General features: G+C 50.1%; 1 protein-coding gene across 1 annotated transcript; it reads left to right on the forward strand.

Annotated features, from left to right (window-relative positions):
• Window positions 1-1,822: 1,822 nt before the first annotated feature.
• Window positions 1,823-19,667, forward strand: LOC124655536 (lysine-specific demethylase JMJ25-like). The gene is made up of 11 exons (XM_047194412.1): window positions 1,823-1,889; window positions 1,965-2,130; window positions 2,453-3,032; window positions 3,123-3,186; window positions 3,287-3,983; window positions 4,660-4,989; window positions 5,300-5,611; window positions 5,691-5,763; window positions 5,867-5,952; window positions 6,088-6,207; window positions 19,401-19,667. Exons 1-11 carry the CDS (start codon window positions 1,831-1,833, stop codon window positions 19,518-19,520), a joined length of 2,607 nt encoding a protein of 868 aa, XP_047050368.1. The 5' UTR covers window positions 1,823-1,830; the 3' UTR covers window positions 19,521-19,667.
• The last annotated feature ends 2,505 nt before the right edge of the window (window positions 19,668-22,172 follow it).

The following is a 22,172-nucleotide window of genomic DNA, read 5'->3' on the forward strand; positions in this document are numbered from 1 at the left end:
CTTTTTCCACCTCGACCCCGAGGTATCACGAGATCTCATCTGGCAGGATGTGTACGACGAGCGGTACACCGATTGGATTGAGAAGCTAGGAATCCTTCCATTTATCCAGCTTGTCTCGCGGTCGACGCCACACATGAACCCCTCAGTGATATCCGCGCTTGTTGACCGATGGACGTCAGAGACGGGCAATTTTCACCTCCAGACTAGGGAGATGACTATGACTCTATGTTTCGGTGATCCTGGAACTTCCCATTGGAGGTTCTCGTGTATGCTTTTTTAGCACAAATTCAGATGTATGGCACCATCAGAAGGAGTCCCTTATAGGTGCGGCTCCTAAGGAGAAGGATGACCCGACTAAAGAGAGAGTCCCCATCGGCGCCACTTATGTTTGGATCACACAACACTTTTCGAACATGCCCCATTGGGTTGTTGCCCAGTGAGGTGGTGATTTAGTCCGAGCGACGCTACCTTATAGAAATGTGGGCCCTGTGTGATGGGAGGGTAGCGGTGTAGCGCCGAGTAAGGGCATGGGCAATGGTGGCAGTAGCAAGTAGCCATTCCAGCTCTAAAACAAGAATAAAATGTATTAAAACCAATGTTCATGGCCTTGTGCATCCTAGTCATGCAAGATGGCTTCTCTCTCTGAACGCAGCCTTTTCTCTTCTCTCACTTCCCATTTCTTCCTCCTTTTGGTGCATTCTTTTCCCCTTTCTCTAATTTTTTTTCTCTCTTGTTCCTTTTGCATCTATTGTCGGAGGAGTAACTCGCCTCCTCTGCAGGCAGCACCTGCCACCCTCAAGCGGTCTCTTTTCTGACACCTTCAGCGGGGCAGCGGGTTGAGGCCACGCATTGGCCATACCCTAGGGGGAGGGTAGGTGCTAAAAAGGTCAGTTTTGGAGATAGTAGTTTCATGGTAGAGTTTTCTGCCAAAAGGTTAGATTTGTCTTTTTTCAAAATCGGCCCGATTTGACTTGACACGAACGAAACTTCCATTACTTACGTTTCACTGCAGGATGCAGGCACAAGACAGGGGTAGTAAATGAAATCCAGCAACCCCAGCGGCAGCGACCAACCGGAGACGGTGACCGAATCAAACGAACGGGAGGGCGCCTCGTGATCGCATCGTGCCCGTGCGCGCCTCCCACGTGCCTCCTCTGCTGCACCTCTATTTCCCTCTTCCCCTCTTCCTCGCCCTTCGGTCCACCTGATCTGCCGCCAGATTGAGATATGGAAACAGGTCGCTAGGCTACACAATCAATCCGGGAGATTTCGTTTTTGGAAACCAGTATATCGTGAATCGAGAGCCCCCGAATCTGGATTCGCCCTGACCGCGCTCCCGATTCGCGGCTCCCCTCCCCTCCCTCGCGCCGCGCCGCGCTCTGCCCGTCGGCGGCGGCGGGGGCTATGGGGGCGATGGGCGTCCACCGGATCGACCCGGCCCTGCGCTGGCCGTACGGCTTCGAGACGGAGGACGACGACGAGGAGGGGCAGGACGCGGGGGCCCTGCACAGGCCCGGGGCCGACGAGGACTGGGGCGTCCACCAGGAGAAGAGGAGCGGCAGGAAGAGGAAGAGGCCGCCGCACCCCGCGCCGCCCTGCAAGCGCCCCCGCGCCGCGACGCCCGACTCCGCGTCGTCCCCACGCCCGCTCGCCTCGTGGGACCCCGTGCCCAAGAGGCCGCGCAGCAGCACGGCTAAACAGGCCGCCAGCGCCGTCGTCGTGCTGCCCGCGGAAACGGAACCGGTGGCCGCGGCGGAGGCGAGCAGCGGCGGCGCCGCCCCGAAGAAGGCGAGGTCGTCGTGCCACCAATGCGGTTCGGCCAAGAGGACGATGGTCAAGTGCGGGCGGTGCCGCCAGAAGATCTACTGCACCTTCTGCCTCAACAAGCGGTACTGCTGCTCTCTTCTCTCTCGCCCCGCTTACCGTGCTCGGTCAAGTCACCAGGAAGGATTGTGAATTTCCAGGTACCGGGAGCTAACCCTGGCCGAGGTTCGAGCCGAGTGCCCGTGCTGCCGCGGAATCTGCAGCTGCATACGGTGCAGTGCCAAGGTCAAGCAAAAGCATAAGGACGTAAGGCCCGGCTTTATATGTGAAGCCCCAACTGCCAAGGTCAAGCAGAGTGAGCCCAAGGTGATGATTACTATTTCTGGCTTGTTTTCTGCTAGTGCTAACATAGACAGCAGCAGTTCAGCAATCAGCATGACGCCGAGACTTTAGATTACTGAGCTTCATACAGAGGATGTCCCTGTTTTAAAAGAATTATTCTCTCTTTGTGAAAATACTGCCGCTTCTAGTCTAGTATAAGTTGTTTTAGAGCCCGTCATGAGGAAGTCTAGCCATCGGTTGTCTTGAGAGTTTGACATGCTGGCAGATTTGTGAAAGCACACCAGCTGTACTTCTTTTGGCACATAGGGAGGTCTAAAATATATGTATGTATTTTTCCCCTTTGCAGAGCCCACCTTTGAGAAAATGTAAGATTGGTAGATCGGCTGCAAAGAAAAAGAAGGCCGATCCTGCTGGTGTAGAGTCGACCAGTGTTAGTAACGGGGTGGCTGCAAAGAGAAAGAAGGACAATCCCGCTGGTGTAGAGTCCACCAGTGTTGGTAACGGGGTGGCTGCAAATAAAAAGAAGGCCGATACCGCTGGTGTAGAGTCGACCAGTGTCAGTAACGGGATGGCTGCAAAGAAAAAGAAGGCCGATCCCGCTGGTGTAGAGTCGACCAGTGTTAGTAACGGGGTGGCTGCAAAGAGAAAGAAGGCCGATCCTGCTGGTGTAGAGTCGACCAGTGTTTGTAACGGGGTGGCACCAACCGAAGCAAATGACAACTCCTCCCTAGTAAGCTCTAATGGGATTAATAACCCGTCTGTCAAATCAGATAAGGTAGATACGTTGGGTGTGGCAGCTCAAGAGGAGGGTGGCGCTGAAAGTAAAGTAAAATATGCTAGATATCTATTGCACTACCTGATGCCTTGTCTGAAGGAGCTAAACAAGGATCAGATGGCTGAGATAGAGACAGAGGCTAAGATTCTAGGTAAACTTGAGTCTTCAGAGCATGTGGGCAACAAAGACAGCTGTGACTTGCAACTAATTCTAACTACTTACCCTGTTTTCTCGCAAACAGGGCTGAAATTGTCTCAGATGAATGTGGAACAAGCTGACTGCCGGAATGATGAGAGGGTGTTCTGGTACTGACTTGCTCCATTCATTCAGAATTGATCTATTTTTTCTTTTCTTTTTGTTGTTAATTCAAACTTTACAGTTATGATTCTTTTCTATTTGAACCAGTGACAATTGCAGAACTTCAATCTTTGATCTGCATAGAAGCTGTCCAAACTGCTCGTACGAACTATGCATTGCATGCTGTAAGGAGCTTCGCGAAGAGGATCAACAGGGCGGCACTTGTCGGGAAGAGCTGGTGTCTTACCCTAATAGAGGATTCGACTATATGCATGGTGGTGATCCATTGCCCGAGTTAATAAACTGCGAAGGAACAGACTTGTCCAGTTGCCAGCCTAAGAGTAAAAAGTGGGTTGCTTCTCACGGGATTATTCGTTGCCCTCCAACTGAACTTGGTGGTTGCGGTGAGCATGTTCTTAAGTTGAGGCAGATCTTTCCAAAAGATTGGTTAAATAAGCTCGATTTAAATGCTTCGTGGTTGAATAAGAAGTTAGAACCTTCTAATATTGTAAGCGGAGAATGTCCCAAGTGTACTAAAAATGAAAATTCAAGATATGCTGCCACCAGAGAGAATTCAACAGATAACTGCATATACTGTCCAAAATCAGACAATGGGGAGGCGGATGATCTAAAGCACTTCCAGAGCCACTGGGTGAAAGGAGAGCCTGTTATTGTACAAGGGGTACTACAGAAAATGCCAGATTTGAGCTGGGAGCCACCACATATGTGGTCTGCAGTACATGGTTCTAGTACCAGCTCTGATATGAAAAATGTGAAGGCTATTGACTGTTTGTCTTGCTGTGAGGTTAGTGAAATACTTTCCATATCTAGACTTGAATGCGTTAGAGTGTATTTTTTTTCTTGTGAACCAATAGAAACAATTATCGTGCAGTTAATTACATATGTAAAAACACTTCGTGGTTTTTGAAACAAAATCTTTTTCTCCCAAGGGTATCTGGTAGCTCATCGTGTTGCCTACTTAACAAGTCTCTACACATTATAAGCATTCTATGCTTTCCAACTCGGTTTTAATACAGTTAGAATCATGAACCTAGAATAAGGTCCTGGTGTCAGCTAACATGGAGGACTCCTTAACATAAAATAATGCCTGGATGTCCAATAGCATAGAGAACTCCTATGGTAAAAAAAGGTATTCTTCATTAACAGGAATAACTGAATAAGGTCCTGGTGTCTGTCTGTCTGTCTGTCAATTCATTCACCATGACTCCGAAAAACTTGTTTAGTCTCATGCGTTCATTTGCTGGAAAGTGTATACTGTCTTTGCCAATTGCAAGAATAACTCTTATTATAGTTGTCTGAAATATGTAATTTAATGGTACGTCTGATGTTTCTGATGTTCCAAGAGAACATAAATTCAGACAATTAATTTGTTTCATGCGGACTTGATCGGCAGAGTTATTATGTATCTTGTTTCTCATTACCTAGAAAGAAAATTCACACCTTGTGTTTACATTATCCAGGTTGAGATATGCACACAGGATTTCTTCAATGGATATTATGAAGGTCGGATGTATGAAAACCACTGGCCCGAAATGCTTAAATTGAAGGACTGGCCTACTTCAAATCATTTTGAGGAGCTTTTGCCTTCGCATGGAGCGAAATACATCGATTCTCTACCCTTTCAACCATACACAAACTTGAAATCTGGTTCTCTAAGTGTTTCCGCATTACTTCCTGATGACATTCTAAAGATTGATATGGGCCCAAAGTCATACATAGCTTATGGCTGTACCCAGGAACTGGGCAGAGGAGATTCTGTTACGAAGCTTCATTGTGATATATCTGATGCAGTAAGTAAACAATCGACTTCTTCAGCAATTGTGAAGCACTCACATCAATATGATTACCTTATCTTTTGGTACTTGGTTTGTCAAGACATTTTTTCAATTAGTTTGTCAAGAGTCCTTATCTGTTTTCTTCTGTTGAAGTCTTCACCTTGGAAGCAATATTCCTATATCTCCTGTATGTTTTCCTTGTAATGTGGAGCATTGGATTTCATCGGACCAACAGTAAAGCCCTGACGGGTGCTAGTTCTACAAAGTATTTCCATCTTGCTGGAACTTTATTCTCTATAAGTAATATTATTTTGGTTATTGTTAGGTTAACGTTTTGATGCATACTGCAAAAGTTGTCCCTTCTGAAGAACAACAAGATGCAATACAAAACTTGAAGGCAAGACATGAAGCACAGGATGAAAAGGATTGCTGTGGGAATTTTGCAATTAATAGAAATGATAAATGTCATAAAAGCTGTGTGGGTGAAAATCATGCATCCTCTCTTAACTACATCGATGATGAAGAGGGAGGTGCATTATGGGATATTTTCAGGAGGGAGGATGCTGAAAAACTGAAAATGTACCTCTGTAAACATTCAAAGGAATTTCGCCATATATATTGTTCTCCAGTTGAGAAGGTTGGTAATGGTGTAATATGCACAACCTTGTACTTGCTGCCATCATGGTTAACCCCTGTCATCTTATGTTCAAATGCAGATATTTAACCCTGTACATGATGAAACATTCTATCTAACCGAGGAGCATAAAAGGAAACTTAAAGAGGAGCATGGTGAGTTCTGTTTATCTGCTTTTGTAATATTTTGCCAGTTCTGTACAGCAATGGTTGCAGTGACTGATTTGTATTTATTTGAACTTTTGTTATGCCCTTTAAGGAATCGAGCCTTGGACATTTGTACAAAAACTTGGAGAGGCAGTTTTTATACCTGCTGGGTGCCCTCATCAAGTACGGAATCTCAAGGTAAATAGTCTCATTTTACTATTGCAGTGTCACAATTCCTTACCTGTACTAGATAGGGGAGAGCTGGGAGAATAGTATTCAAGTCTGACTTCGACATGTTATGTAACTGACTACTTTTCATCGTCATCGTTGCAGTCTTGCACGAAGATTGCTATAGATTTTGTATCACCGGAGAATGTCAAGGAGTGTCTCAAGTTAACTCAGGAATTTCGCAAGCTTCCTAAGAACCACAGAGCAAAAGAAGATAAACTAGAGGTAAGTGAGACCTTTTGATTTATAAGCATATGAAAGAGCTTTTCGATGAACCACGTTTTAATCATCCTGCATGAGATATGCATTTCCTGTGACATTGACCGTTGTAGTACTAGCTTGGTAAAGAAGATATTACAATGCATATGAGCTCCAGCATGCTCTATTCTCTTCCTTTTCCAAGACTAGCTACGACATGGTAGGTACCCAACTTTGGATCGTAACAGAAGGTGTGTTGCTTCCTTTCAAGTAAGCATATAATTACAAAATATCAGCCACGTTACATCTTAAAGCAACCTCCTTTTGCACAATGTTCTTTCCATCCTCACTGGCCACCATCTCCTTGATATCATCCTCGCATCAACTTTTCCTCCTCTGTTTGTTGTCTTGACATGCCGTCACTCATGTGACCGCACACTACTGATTAATACATTTGATGTGCCACTTCCGACAATGCGCACATTGTCCAGACCCTTGAGGTGCTAGCACCCTGGACCCGTGCTAGTCCCTCTGCTGCAACTACCGTGAACAATTCAGTTGCATCTTAGCGAAGCGATTGTTGTTGTTCAGACATCGTGCCACCTTGGTCATTCCCACTGCTGACATGACTTTGCGCACTAAGCACGGCAGCCGAATTTGTGTTTGCATCTTGGAGAGGGGTAGGGCCGAGGGCGGGAGGAAGAACTGCAGTAGCCATAGGATGATCAGATCGGACTGTCTCCAGGTATGCATTTCAGAATGAGATTGTGTTGCAACTTTTCTCTTTCTTAATACATACACTTTTTGTTCCCTCACAATTCACTGACGGGACATGTAGTTAGGTTGTAATGAGAGCGAACAAATGGATTTTGTAGTTTTTTTTTCCTTGGAACCCCTTCCCCCCTTCGTTGGAACAGACTCTGAATCTTGAGTCCTCATTAACCACATCACCTTTTGAAAAATAGCCATTGGATCAAGTGGGAACACAATTAGAAAGATAACATTGGAACTGACTCTGAATATTGAGTCCTCATTAACCACACTACCTTTTGAAAAATAGCCATTGGATCAAGTGGGAACACAATTAAAAACATAGGATTGCACACCTTGGTAGTAAGCAAATAGACACGATAAACTGGTTTTATATTCTTAGCTTTTTTGTAAATTGCCAACGCACCCACTTGTCAGATCTATCCTCTCTCATTTCTCTCTGCCAAGTAGAGCCCACCCCATGGGTACCAATCTTTTTTTGCTACCCCTTTTCTTTTCTTTAGTTATCCATGTGGACTCAATCCCCTTAGCTGTGGTGAGAGCCCGCGCTGCCCTGTCCGGAGCTTGCCCACTGCCCCTCCCGCCCTGGCATTGAGGTGCCTCACCGCTGAGCTGGTTGTGGTGTCAATTTTTTTTCTACTCCTTTTCTTCTCTCCTTTTTTTTCTTTAGTTATTCAGCGTGGACTCAATCCCCTTGCTCCGGTGAGAACCTGCGCTGCCCTGTCCGGAGCTTGCCCACTGCCGCTCCTGCCCTGGCATTGAGGTGCCTCACCGCCAAGCTGGTTGTGTGTGTGCCAAAGCTCACACCGGCGCCCCCACACCTGCAAGGGCGAGCTAGCCGCGGCTGCTCCGTACCTGCCATGGTCAGCGAGCCCATCCAGGCGAGGGCGGACACCAAGGAGGGGATTGGGAGGAAGAAGATAGGGACGTGTGGGTTCCATGACGTTTTACAGAAAAGTCCAGAATATTGAACCAGTCTACCGTACGTCTCCTCCAACCATCACACCCTTGCCACGTCAGCCTCACAGGGGACCATCCCTGTCAGAAATAACGTTAAACAGCCCAAATTGTCGGATCAGTGATATCTCTAAGAATTAGAGGGACGGGTTGTGGTTTTCGGAGAAAGTTTAGAATGGTGGCGCCTTTTAAAGTCCTAACTCGAATTGCAGTGTTTTTAGGGCATCTCTAACGGGGCGACGCATTTCGGACGTGCAAAATTATTGTATGTATCCGTTTGTGCGTTTGCATAAATTGGGATATTTTAATGATAAAATAAACATGTTCAAAGTAGTCTCAGTTAGTACATCTAAATTCTTAAAAGTCTACATAAAAATAAGATGATATTAACATCTATGCACTATCTTCATGGCTAGCCAATGCCATTGATTGAAAATAAGATGATATTAGCCTCTATGCATTATCTACATGGCTAGCCAATGCCACTGATGCTCAATCAGATCTGTCTATAGGCGTTTGGATATGTTCTTGTCAGTGACTTCAACATCATATGCAGATAATGCTGCTAGGATGATGCCCGATGGGTTGGCGTAACCAGCTCACCTTGAAAATCTCATTGGTGCTTATTGCGGCCATGAGTACGCTCGTTCTCAACGATCATGTTGTGCATGATCACGCAACGGGTCATCACCTTATGCATGGTCTTCAACGATCATATTCTTGCCGGGTGACGGACAATTGCCCACCAAACTTGGAGCACATCAAATCCCCGCTCCACATCTTTCCTGTAAGCCTATTACATCTTAGCAAACCTTCTCGTCTTTTCCGAGTTTGGTTATGATCCAGTTAGGGTAGATGCCATCAACAAGATAATATGGTTTGTCATATTCATGTTCATTGATCTCGTAGATCACCTGAGGAGCTTTGCCTTGCATAAACCTGTTGAAAACCGGTGATCGGTGCAACACATTGATGTTATTGTTGGTACCGGCCATATCAAAGAATGAATGCTAAATTCATAAATCTTGAGATATCACTGCTTCAAGGCTTCAAGAATGACAGTGCATCCCTCCATGGCTTCTATACTGATCATGCCATCCAAATGGACAATTCTTCCATTTCCATTGCATGCAATTATGCTGCATTCATGGGAACCCTCTACTCGTTGATAGACAATAACCGCCTTGTATCCTCAACTGTTGGTTTGCTCCTAGTTGGCTCTTTATAGTAATATTCTCTGAACACGGCAATCACAACTCGGTAAAACCAGTACATGGACTCAAGGCGGGTTCTCTCACCCATTCAAAAATACTCATCGAATATATCAGCAGCCATTTCATAGGATAGCATGCGAATAGCGGCGGAACACTTTTGGTAGAAGGTGGGGCCTAGCGCACCTGTTGCATCGGGCCTGCATTGGAAGTACAGATCATAGTCTCTGACGTCCCGTAGATGACCATGAACATGTCCCTTGACATCCTGTGGGTGTCGTAACATTTTTTTCGGGAACACTGGATCGGTGCAGTCAAAGTAGTCCTTGTGGAGCCGGAGGTGCTCTTCCACTCGTTGCGCGACGAGGTTTTTGAGCGGCCCTTTACAGGGCCCCGGTGCATCGACATCTGGCTGGCATTGTCCTCCTGGAGAATGGTGGCTGCAATAGTAGCCATGGTCTGCGTCGTGTGATCGGACTCTTCATCGGAGGAGTACATGGCCTCAGCGCGAAACTTGTCCAACATCTTTCACATGTCCATCTGCGTGGTTAGCAACCGTTGATCAATGGTCGCCCACAATAGCGTTCAAAAGATGAGTAAGAAAACTACTGGTACAATTGACCGAAAAAGTCGTGGGTGGCGAGGCCGGGCGGCGCAACCGGCAGATGTTTGGCCCCCAAACACACGATAGATGCGCCCAGAACATACCTAACTCAGATCTTGTTCTCTCGGCGCGGCGAGGCCCGAGCAGACTGCGTATCCTGCAGTGGGGTTTGGGTTGGAGTGGTAGCGCCGCACTGGGCAGCCCACTAACATAAGACAAGGAATCCCTCTCCGGAGAGAGACAGGAGGTCTCCGCGAGAAGGGGAACTCCTCGCCAAGGATCCCTCGCGAGAGGTCTAGAACTTAACCGTTTCCAGGCTACGAGAAGGCCTCGTAGAGTTTCCCTCCACAAGAGGAATCATAAAAGATGCCGTCAAGATGCCACCGCAGGTCAGTAGGAGTAAAACTAAGGGAAGATGATGCCAGCCATGATGCACCTAAAAGATGAGAAAAGCTCCAAGTTTGCCTGCATAAAACGAGCTGGCTGTTGCCTCCTTTCCCTAAAGGAATGAGGTGGACAGCTCCAGTACAGCAGGGGTGTCAGCATCTCCACCCTATTTGGAATGGCTGTGGGTTTGCTTAGGGATAGCTGTCCGTTTCCTTGGGCTAGTCTGTGGTTACCCCTCGACCAAGTTTGGGAGGGTCAAAGCCACTATAAAAGGAGGGGCCAATCCCCATTCTAGTTCTATCCCGCTAGATTCCTTTTAGATGCTCATTAAATGCCATCATCTTCAACCTAGAGTAGATCGCGTCTAGATCTGAAGGAGAAGAACACTATCACCTGTACACCATACTTCTCTCGAAGCAAGATCAATCTAAATTTGTAGCGACGAAATTTGAGAAGAACATGCTCATCAAGATTTTACATAAATAACAACTTGGCTTTATGTCCACTTTTTACACTATAAAAAAATACAATGGAATGAAAGAGTTTGGACGGGATCCTCTCTGGTATGGCCGAAATATTTAATTAATTTTCGCTACTTTGAGTTGATTGGTGGCCAAAGCACAACTAATCCTCTAGTTGAAAGTAACACTATACTTGTATGATTTACTCTAAACTAGATATGCATTCTAACCGTAGGGGGGTTTTGGATGTCTGGAGGAACGTGCTCTGTACAAGCATGTTAACGGTTCTGTTGGATCATCAGTAATTTCATAATATTATGGAGAAATCCTAGTGTTGTTTTCTGGTGAAAGCAGTATGTTTATTTCGAAAAATGCAAAATCAGTGGAGATTATCTTAGTACCGTAAGCGTCCCCAAAGGGATTTGGAGTGCCTTAGACAAAAAAGCGTTTTCAGCCGCGTTTAAAGCCTTTTTTTGTCCGGCGTGCTTAATATGGTGTCCGGCGTCTCGAGCCCATCCCCGCTACAGGGGACACTTCGGATACGCTGGACACAGCGAAATGCAAGGCGAGGCGTGGTGGGACCGACCGTTAGCGGCACACGGACGGACGCGCAACCGCTGCATACTAGGGACGGTGCAGTTGTGGGAACCGTCGCATTGACAACTGCGTTGATCAACGTGCGAACCGCTGAAATGGTGTGCGAACTCTGCGGAAGAGCAACCGCCAGTCTCTTTGATATCTGCGTCGTCGTTCATCCGTGTTCAATAAGACCCTTACGTGTGCACTTTCTTCGATCTACAACCGGCCGTCATACATCAAAAGCTCTCCTCTCTCACAATGAGCGATCTCTCTTAGCTGCCATCAGACACCGACAGCGAGTATAAGCCGCTGGGATGGCGCCACTGGTGGGACAAAGCTGCGAGTCCTAGCAGCGATGATTCCTCGCTGCTGGACAGCGGCTAGGAATGAGAGGCTGAGGAGGAGGAGGAGGAGGAGGAGGAAGAGGAGGAGGCGGCGACGGCCTGGGCGAAGGCGGAGGCGAAAGCAAAGGCGCAGCCGGCGAGCACCGTCGATGAGGACACAAGTTCCTCCGACGCGTCGGATGACACCGTCTCTTCGGAGGAGGTGGCGAGCAGGAAGCGCCACCGTGAGGACGACGAGGCGGGACCATCAAAGAAGTAGTTTAATTCTTCATATGTAATTTGTTTATATTTTTCTAAGTTTTTATATGTAATTTTTTTATGTTGCACTGTTTTAAATATTAGTAGTAATATTAGTACAGCGTTATTACCTACACATTTGTTCTATCTACATTTGGGTGACGTAGCTGGGAAGCAATGTCCTCCAAACACGGCATGCACGAAATAGGTTATCTAGTTCAAGCATTTGTTATCTACTAGTCAGATTACGACAGCCTTATCCAAATCAAATGGGCAGACCAAGACTGGCCACAGTGAAAATATCAAAGTGGTATCATGCATGCTACTTTCGTGAAATTTGATGTGGCACACTGGTTGATAATTAATAAAGTGATTGGTATATTTGCATTGAGAATATACGAAATATTAAATATGATCAAACTATGATACTATTTTACGATAATATTACGATACTATGCAATGTGGAGGTAATATCATAATTTTTTTTTGCGAAACACAGTACAATCAAAGGCGCTCATACATTCTCTATGAATGTACGCACACACACCCTACCTCTATGAGCACCTCCAAGCAAGAACAGAGCCAGAAATGAGGTAAAGGGGGCCAATCTTAGTAGGGGGGGGGGGGGGGGGAGAACTAGCTAAAATCACACAAATAAGAAGGTGATATGCCTTGTGTTCAAAGGAAAATCATAAGCATGGGGGGTTGCGCCCCTGTCTTCGTCCCTGCCTCCAAGTTACCGCATCGAAGAACCGATTCGGCGGGTCTTGAGATTTTTATTTGACGTTTCACCGGGGAGAGCCAAAAAAGCCCTCGCCTGAATTTTCCATTTCATCAAACTGACCGGGGTGGAGCCCCGTGTTTTCAAGCGGACAACAAATTACAAGAGAGGGGGAGGCATGACCCAACGCAACAAGGGGGCGAGCTCAAGAACTACGGGCCAAGGACTACGGCCGCTCCGGGAGGAAGTAGGTAAGCCAGAGGTCAACGTCAGACCGCTGCTCCAAAGGGAGCCTAGCACGCCAGAGGAGGCATCATCTCCGCACCGTTTGCGGAGCATTGAGAGAGAGGAGGGAGCTGCTCGAAGACGACCCCATTCCCGTGTTTCCAAAGATGCCGGAGACAGAGGAGACGGAGGGTAGCGGCGGTGTCGGCCGGGGCCGAGGGAGGGAGCGCGCAATGAGCGGCATCGCCCACGGGCGCATCGGGAGCGGGCGAGCGCCCATGGCCGCCCAGAAGCGCTGGGCAAAGGGACAGCCGAACATAATGTGCGCGGCGGTCTCTAGCGCGGCGGGGCAGAGAGGGCATCCGCTCGACGAGAGATCCAATATCTTCTTCCGATGCAGGTTGGCGCGGCATTGGATGCGCCCGCGCACCAGCAACCAGGCAAAGAACCGCACCCTGGGTGGCGTACACGAACTCGAAGTTTGCATCCTTAATGCCGCCAAACACGCAGAGCTTGTAGAGAGCCGAGGTGCGTAGCCCATCGGCACCTTTGTCGCAGAGAGGGAGGGAGCGGCGATCCGGGGCGGCGCAGAGCTGGACACCGTGCATCAAGTGGAGGAGCGCGTCTTTCTGAGCCGCAGCGGTGGTGGAGAGGCGGGGCACCAGGGTGTTGTCCAGCCCGCAGGTCATCATCTGGCGCACCGTGGCGCCAGGCGCAGTACAATGCGAGAAGAGCTCGGGCATCGCAGCTGCGAGGGGGCCGGACGGCGTCCACGCGTCCCACCAGAAGGCAGTGCGTGCCCCGTCCCCGAGCTCCACCCGCGAGATGCTGCGGTAGAGCGGAAGGAGCCGGAGGAGGGAGGACCAGTGGGAGCCGCAGACGAGGGCGGAGCGCCCCAGCGAGTCCAGCGTTGCTGATGGCGGCCCAGACCTACCGCGGCCAGGAGGCCTCCGGCGCCACGTGAAGACGATGAAGGAGCTTAATCTGAAGGCAGGCGTTTTGTTCAGGTAGGGAGCGCACGCCCAAACCTCCTTCCTCCTTAGCCCTGCACACCAAGTCCTAGGCCACAAGACATTGGGCCCCAGACACGCGATCAGAGCCTGCCCACAGGAAGGCACGGCGGAGACGATCCAAAGCAGCGACCACTCCGACAGGCAACTCCATGGCGCCCATGGCGAAACTGGGAAGAGCATCGAGAACGGCATTCAGAAGGACCAGCCGGCCACCCGACGAGAGGAGGGCTCTCCATCCGGAGGGGTACTTGTCGGCCTTCGAGATGAGCGGCGCAAACGCGACGAGGCGGAGTTTTTCAGCAGAGAGGGGCAAACCCAGGTAAGTCTGGGGGAACCCCTCAACACGGCACTGGAGCTCCTCCCTGATGCCGTCGAGGACATCCGGAGCGACGTGCGTGGGAACGATGGTGCTCTTGGAGTAGTTGATGCATAGGCCGGTGGCGCGCTCGAATTGGTGAAGAAGGCGCCGAAGCCGCCGTGCAGCTCCAACCTTCGCCCGGAGGATAATCAGCGTGTCGTCGGCTTACTGAAGCACGGGGAAGGGCGCGCCGTCCACGATAGGGTGCTGGAGCACGTCGTCGCAACGGATCAGGCGGTGTAGGACATCCGCCGTGATGAGGAAGAGATAGGGGAGAGGTGATCCCCCTGCCTGAGCCCACGCATGCATCGGACCCACTTGCCAGGGACGCCGTTGAGGAGGACGGCGGAGCGCGAGGACGAGAAGATGTCGTCCATCCAATCGCACCAGAGGACGGGAAACCCGCGCGCGATCATGATCCGCCGGAGGCTGGCCCAGCTAACGGAGTCGAAAGCCTTGGCAAAATCCAGCTTGAGGACGATGCACGGAGCGCGGCGGTAGCAGGTCTGGACGAGCTCGGTGGCGTAGATGAAATTTTCCGAAATGCTCCGGCCGGAGAGGAAGCCAGTCTGGTCCACGTCGATGATGGCCCCGATCCGACGTTGCAGCCTGGAGGTGAGAGCCTTGCAGATGCTTTTGATGGAGCAATTTTCCAAGGAGACCGGCCGAAACGAGGCGGGGGAGAGGGCGCCGGCGAGCTTGGGGATGAGGCGATGTGCGCCATGTTGATGCGGAGGAGGCCGGCGGCGCGGGACTGGAATTGTTCAAACAGGCGAAGAAGGGCGGGCCCAACGCAGCTCCAGGCAGCCCGGTAGAAGCCAGGCCCAAGCCCATTAGGGCTAGGAGCACTCGAGCGGTCGAGGGAGTTCACCGCCTCCGCGATCTCGTGGGCCGAAAACGGCCCAACAAGCCCATCGTCGTCGATGCATGGGCAACCATGGTAGAGGGCGTCGCTGTCGAAATCCCAGGCAACCTCCGTCCGCCGCCCGAGCAGGTTGTTGTAGAAGGAGTAGAGGGCGGCGGCCTTGGCGTCATGAGTGGCCACAGCCACGCCGTCCACGTCGAGGACGCGGATGGAGTTGCGGCGCAGGCGCTGGGAAGCACGGGCGTGGAAGAAACGGGAGTTCTCATCCCCCTCCTTAATCGCACGGAATTTCCCCGTTGCTTCCACCGCGCGGCACGTTGGAGCACGAGGCGTTCGAGCGTCAACCTGCACAGACAACGCAGCTGGATCTCGTCCACGGATAGAGGGCGAGACTCCTAAAACAGGTAAAGCTAATCAATGAGGAAGGAGCAGTTATTCTCAAACTTAGGGTTAAAACGGTGCGAGCGTCTCCAAACCTTGGCGGCAGAGCGGAAGGACTTGAGGCGAGCAGCAATGTCTCCCGCCGCATTCGTCTTTGCAGCAGGTCTAGACCAAGAAGGAAGGGTTGTGGGGAGGAAGAGAGGATCCAGGAGCCAGGCGTTTTCGAAACGAAAGCCAGACGCGCGAGGGACAGAGGTGGAAGCGGTGACCAAAAGAGGGACATGGTCAGAGGTGGGGCGGGGAGGGAGGTGAGGGAAGAGTTAGGGAGAGCTAGGTTCCGGTCTTGGTTAAAAAGAGCTCGGTCGAGACGAGCAAGGACGGGGAGTCGCGTTTGTTAGACCATGTGTAACGGCGATCGAGCAAGGGAGCTCAAACAGGGCCAAGTTCCTGATAGAGTCGTTAAAGGAAGAAGCTAACGCGAGGTTAAAATTGTCGTTGTTTTTGTCGCCCGGATCACGCACAAGATTAAAGTCGCCAATGACGAGCCAGGGGACGGAGAAGAGCGGGCCGAGGGACTCAAGCTCCGCGAGAAACGCAGGTGTCAGGGAGTGGTCAACAGGGGCGTAAACGTTGGTAATAACCAGGTCAAGGTCCGAGAGGGAGGATTGGAGGGAGGTGGAGAGGGAGAAACGGTCACGGCGAACCGAGGTCAGAGAGAACTGGCGGTGATCCCAAGCAGTGAGGATCCCTCCAGAGCTCCCGACGGCGTCGAGAGATTCGAAAGAGGTGAGGCCGGATGGGAGGATGGACACAGCTACAAAGCCATCCATGGAAGCAAGTTTAGTTTCCTGTAAACAGACAATCGAGGGGGCGGCGGAAGAGATCGCGTCACGCACGATGGGGCGTTTTTTCAGACAGGCCAACCCTTGCGTATTCCACGAAACGATCTTAACATCACGGAGGTGTTTAATCATCGAAACGGCAAACACCGGTAGAATTACAGGGGATACATAGGAGAGAACACACACGCACAAACTACTGAAACCATGGAGGGGGACGAGGAAACGAGGGCGGGGGAGAACAACAACACAAGCCATCCAGAGGAGGCATCGGCGCCGTCGCGCCAAGGAGCAGAAGGGGCGTCTAATCATCGGCACCGGAAGGCACCGACGAGGAACAGATGGCTGCAGCGAAAGCATCAACGGCACGCTTGCGAAGGGGTTTGGTGACAGCGCCGAGGGCTCCATGTTTCTTCACTTGTTTCTGCAGAGTCTTGAGATTGATGAAGTCACCATAGACGGATTGCTGTCGACGGGAACGTCGCCTTCCACTGAAGAATATTTCTGGGATTTGAACTCTGATGGGCTGGGATACTACTACCCTTCTAACCATCCAACCAAATATTGAGCTGGGGTACCACTACCCTTCTAACCATCCAACCAAATATTGGCTCTTATGATACTTGATACTAGTTTTTATGATACTTTCAATTGTGACTAGTCTTAGCTGGAACAGTAAATCAGCGGTGGAGTGTAGTTGCCTGAAATCACGCCGAGCAGCACAGGCAGACCAAAAACACGCATACTAGTATACTTCCAATTATGACTATCTTAGCTGGTAAAGTAAATCAGCGGTGGAGTGTAGTTGCCTGAAATCACGCCGAGCAGCACAGGCAGACCAAAAACACGCATACTAGTATACTTCCAATCATGACTATCTTAGCTGGAAAAGTAAATCAGCGGTGGAGTGTAGTTGGCTGAAACCACGCCGAGCAGCACAGGCAGACCAGGAACACGCAGGTGCTAAATGCAAAATGGACTGGTCAAGTTCAAAACCATATTCTACATCTACCTTGGATGCTAACAAGCCTATTTACGCACTGTGGGAGAAAAACATGCACGAAGTTTGATTGCCAGCACATAGCATGAGACTTTGAGTGAGTGGTGTTTTAGCAAACACTTTATCTTAATTTACTCTAATCTATATAACCATAGTTCGATTTAAGATAAGGTGTACATATAAAAAAGATGCGCCAAGAAATATTTTATAGACAGAGGTGGACAGGTGGTATAATATTTAAACGCTTATAACCTCTTAACCGCATCACTTAGGGCATGCCTAATGCATAGCTTTAGGGGTGTTGCCTCGCAGCTTTATCTTGGTTCGGGTGGTCCAAAATAGGTTCGGATAAGGAGGCAGCCTCTTCATCTCAGGAGGCAGCCTCTTCAACCATAAAGTGAAAATTGAGTGGAAATGTGAGAGAGAAAGAGAAAAACCAAATCAGCTTTTGAGAGAAAGACATATTAATGGGACCACAACATGGTATGCATATGTCAAAAGTTTTATCCAAGCCTAGTTGGACAGCTGCCTCCATTGCTCATGCCCTTAGGCGGGACGTAACGTCATCACTCAGGCGGGACGATTGCCACCTCTCTTGCAGCCAGCAAACAACTTGTTGGCGAGCATCGAAGAAGTCTTTGAAGCCCATGTGCCTCCCTTAGAGCAATTCTAATAGTATAGCCAACTGTTGGCTATAACAAGATGTCATATCATTTGTAGTTATCATATAGCTAACATGTACAATAGTTGGCTATAAGAATGTAGTACTTTATTAATATATAGCCCACTTTTCACTCTCACTAAGAGCAAGTACAATAGAGTCCAATCAGCTGACTATAAGATATTAAATAATATATTGTAGATGAGTTGGAGGAGAGAGAGGAGGAGAGAGAAGGAGAGTGGACTCTTATGCAAGAGCCAGCTCTAGCACGTGCTCCTAGGCACTTTGTGAGAGTGAAAGGTGGGCCATACATAGATAAAGTACTACATTTTTATAGCTCACTATTATATATGTTGGCTCTAAGTTGGCTATAGATGACATGGCATTTGGCTTATAGCCAGCAGCTGGCTACACTATTGGAATTGCTCTTAGCCGTTAGACGCCAAATGGGCAGAAGATTCCACGTCGGTGTGCAAACCGGCTGCCCGCCATAGCCGATAGGAGCCAATGTATCCATGAACTCAGCCCTGTTTGGTGCTCGATCTGCCGGACAAATCGGCAAACTAAAAACATCTCCAATCACGTCTCTGAAAAAGTCCGCTAAAAAGGCTTTTGTGGCATGTTGAACAGATAACTGCTCAAACCACGCGGCCTAATAGAGTGTCCGGCTAACCGAGCCCGTCCCTGCTACAGTGGGCACCCGTGACAGTGGGCTCCCCGTGGGCGCACCGGATTTAGCGGGAAGGCGGCTTGGGAGTGCGGGTCATGTCAGTGACAACACCACGGTTGGTTCATATTCTCACAACTTTTATCTCTATTTTATTCTTTTGCCGCGATTTTCATTTTAACCCGCCTATCCCTACTCTTTCCAACACAAACCTCGTCGCCACTGCTGCGCACTTGGCCCTCGTAGCCATTGCGCTGAAAGATCCCAAGGCGATGATGAAGGTGGTCGACAAGAAGGACGCGAAGGCGCCCTTCCACAAGCCACACAAGGCGCCGCCAAAGACGGAGCTGGAATCATGGTTGCAAGAAGCTTTAGAGGCAGACGTGGTGCGTCGCAAGTACGAGACATTGGTGCAGAAAGGTTGGCGTGTGGCCACCGGCATGAAGGCATCGGTGGTCGCCAATGGAGGGGCGCCATGTACAATGCCGGGGAGCGCCTCCATGTCCACACCGAGCTTTTTCAACGACAACGACACCACGACCGCGATGGCATCAGCGTCGGCTTCGGTAAGTACACCTGCGATGTCATTGGCATCACTGGCAACAACAAATTTGACGCCGACAGAGCAGGCCGGGGTTGTGGTTTTGGACGAGCCGGAGCAGCCAACGATGACTGAAGAGTCGTCATATATCTATCTGGTGGATTTCTAAAAATGCGTACCATATTATCAAAAATAAATGTGGATATAGATTCGAGCGAAAAATATCTGTACCTAAGTTCTTGTGAATTTGTTGTTGCCTTTCAAACAAAGGGTTGAAGGGAGTGGTTGTTCTATTTTGGCCAGTCGACACACTGCCCTTGTTCTTAGTCGCCTACCTGCAAACAATTTGCATCGACCTGTGATCTGTTACTAACAATATTACCTCTTGTTGGGTGCAGGTGAAGAAGATGATAATATATGCCGTTGACCATGCCGTGAAGATTCTGAAAGAGCATTGCTCTCGTACCCGGTTAATTGACATTGTCTACAGCCGTTCCTGCGGGGGAAGAAGGAAATAAGTTGATGAGTGTTTGGTAGAGTGTATAGTGCAGTAGTGTTGCCAAAGTACAATATACTGAGGAAAGCGTAGGTTATGCAAATGATCGATGCGCTATGTAGAAACAGTTGCGATCGACAAAGAAATAAACAATTTTCATTGTGCATTATATATCCGTTGAGGTATTAGCTATATCGCCATAAAAGGGATATCGCCGAAAAATATGACTACCAATATGATGCAACGTATTATCCTTTTATGGGTATTAGGTCACTCGCAACGCAGTGGCTCTTAACATGTTATCCTAGGTGGTAGTAGATTTTAAGAGAAACTGCCAGAATGCAACCTGCAAGAGGTTGCATTTGATCGAATCAACGGTCATGCTTGCACGTATAGAGGAATAATATTTTGGCATATAAGACTATCTATAGTCAGAGTAAAACTGCCAGTAAAGGTAAACTAGGTAGTATCATGCAAAAAGCTAATGTATCAGCATAATTAACAATCAAAGAGGTCATAGTAATATTATAGGTGGATATGGTATCATACCAGCGTAAAATTAGAAAAAATAATGCCAAATACATCTTGACATAATTTTGTATTGAAATTCGACATATCAACAAATATAATGAGACCATGATGATACTATAATATGATATCATGCACTATGAAGATAATATTATACACGAATATCATATGCATGATACATTAGTACTTAGGGCATCTCCAACGCGGCGATCCATCCCGCGCCCGCGCATTCGGATGGGTCGAGCCAGACAAAAATGCGGCCAACGCGGGGACGCACCGCAAAAGCGGACGGCCGCGGCGTCCGGAACGACGCATCGCAAAAGCGGACGGCCACGGTGTCCGGAACGACGCAAACCCGGCCCATCTGGGCCGGGTTTGCGTGGCCGCGGATGGCACGCGGCGTCCTCGCGTGTCCGCCTGGTCCGCGTGGCTGGCCCAACTGTTGGTGCCCCAGTCTTATTAAATGTGGACTGGGGGAGGGGGACTGTCCCTATCCAGTGTCCCCACTCTCCACTCCGGCCACACGCACGCGCGGGCTAGAGCTTCCGCGCCGCCATGGCCACGAAGCGCGAGTTTTTCCCGTCCGCGAACGACCACGAGGCCGGCAGCAGCCGGCAAGTCGCGCCGGCGGCGTTCGCCATGGGGCCGCCGGCTCCTCCCAGACGCGACCGGATCTACGTCACCATTGCGGTGGCGCAGATGTTCTGGGACGCTGGCGTCCCAATGCCGTGGGGGGACGTGCACCTCCCCCACGGCTAGCACCTGAGCCCAGATCGGGTTCCGGTGCCGCCCATCCCGTGCTCCGGCCGCGCCCGCGTCGCGAAGATCCGGAGGCGCCGCGCGCAGCTGCCGGTGGACCTCAAGGAGGACCCCGCTTACGGCGACGCAAGTCCCAACTGGGACTTGTGGTTCGAGGTGTAGCACAATGCGCGCCGGCACACGTGCTTCACGTCCGCGACGGCGCGGCCTCACGCGCAGCCGCGCACACCTGCAAGGCGAGCTGGCCGCCGCCCCGGCGGCCTCTACATCGACGAGGCCCAGCCCCAGCCCCAGCAGCAGCCCCAGCCACAGCCCCAACACCAGGAGGAGGATGACCCGGAGCTGCAGGCGGCGCTCGCGGCGTCCCGCGAGCAGTGCAACCTCGACGAGCTGGCCAAATGGCCGCACCTCGCCGAGACGCTGCGCCTCCGCGCTTGAGGAGAAGGCCAGGAAGGCCTAGGAGGACGCCCAGGCGGAGGCGTGGGCCTTCCTCGAGATGGCGCGCCGGCAGGAGGAGGCCACGCGCCAGGCGGCGCTCCGGGAGGAGGAGGAGCGTCGGGCTGCGCTCCGGCTAGAGGCGGAGCTGCAGGCCGCAGCGGAGGAGCAGCTCCGGAAGGAGTCAGCGCGGAGGGCACGGCTGCGCAGGCCGACGAGCCCGCCGAACCCGCACTCCGCCTGGGAAAGGGCGCAGTGGTCGCCCTGGCCGGAGTCCCCGGTGCCCTCCGGCGTTTCGAGCCGGAACAGCGCGTCGCCGCCGGGGGGCGTCGTCGTCATCGACGCCGACGACGACGAGTACTACTGGGGGTAGTACTGCCGGCGGTCACCGTGCTCGCAAACCCTGGCTAGGGTTTGCTTTTTTTTAGTTTAAAGCCCATATAGGGTTTTCTTTTGTGTAAAAATTGCTCAAAATAGGGCTAAGTTTAATTAACCACTAGTTTAAATTTATTTTGTGTTGTTTTCCAATTTTATTTTCATTTTTGTTTTTTTATTACATATGCGTTGCGTCCGCGCGTTGGGTGCAGCGTGCGACCCAAACGGACACCCGGACAGCGGCCCGCGTCCGCGTGTCCGTTTGGATCGCTCGGTTGGAGATGCCCTTATTAGATGGTACTCACTATGACCGGTCTAACATATATAATAACATGTTATCACATGCAATGCCACTAGATATTTAGGTGATATGACATGTAACCAAACAAAGAAAGAGTCTTGTGGTACTAACTAGAACGTACAGTGTGCAAGAGCCAATGCATCATGAAATGCCTAATATGCTGGCTAAGATACAACGCCATTTTTTCAACATTAATTATAGTGCCACCTCAAAAGCGCAAACGAGATAAACGACCACCTCCATCCTAATTTACCTGGCACTCTTGTATTTCATGAA

This window comes from Lolium rigidum, chromosome 5, assembly GCF_022539505.1.
Source record: "Lolium rigidum isolate FL_2022 chromosome 5, APGP_CSIRO_Lrig_0.1, whole genome shotgun sequence".
In the NCBI taxonomy this organism is placed as follows: domain Eukaryota; kingdom Viridiplantae; phylum Streptophyta; class Magnoliopsida; order Poales; family Poaceae; genus Lolium; species Lolium rigidum.

Bases quoted from the DNA above. Each gene is read 5' to 3' on its own strand.
- LOC124655536 (XM_047194412.1), top strand. From the start codon at position 1,831: ATGGTCAAGTGCGGGCGGTGCCGCCAGAAGATCTACTGCACCTTCTGC. The intron at 3,187-3,286 runs GTACTGACTTGC...TATTTGAACCAG, and splicing joins AATGATGAGAGGGTGTTCTG to TGACAATTGCAGAACTTCAA. The intron at 6,208-19,400 runs GTAAGTGAGACC...TGTTGGGTGCAG, and splicing joins CAAAAGAAGATAAACTAGAG to GTGAAGAAGATGATAATATA.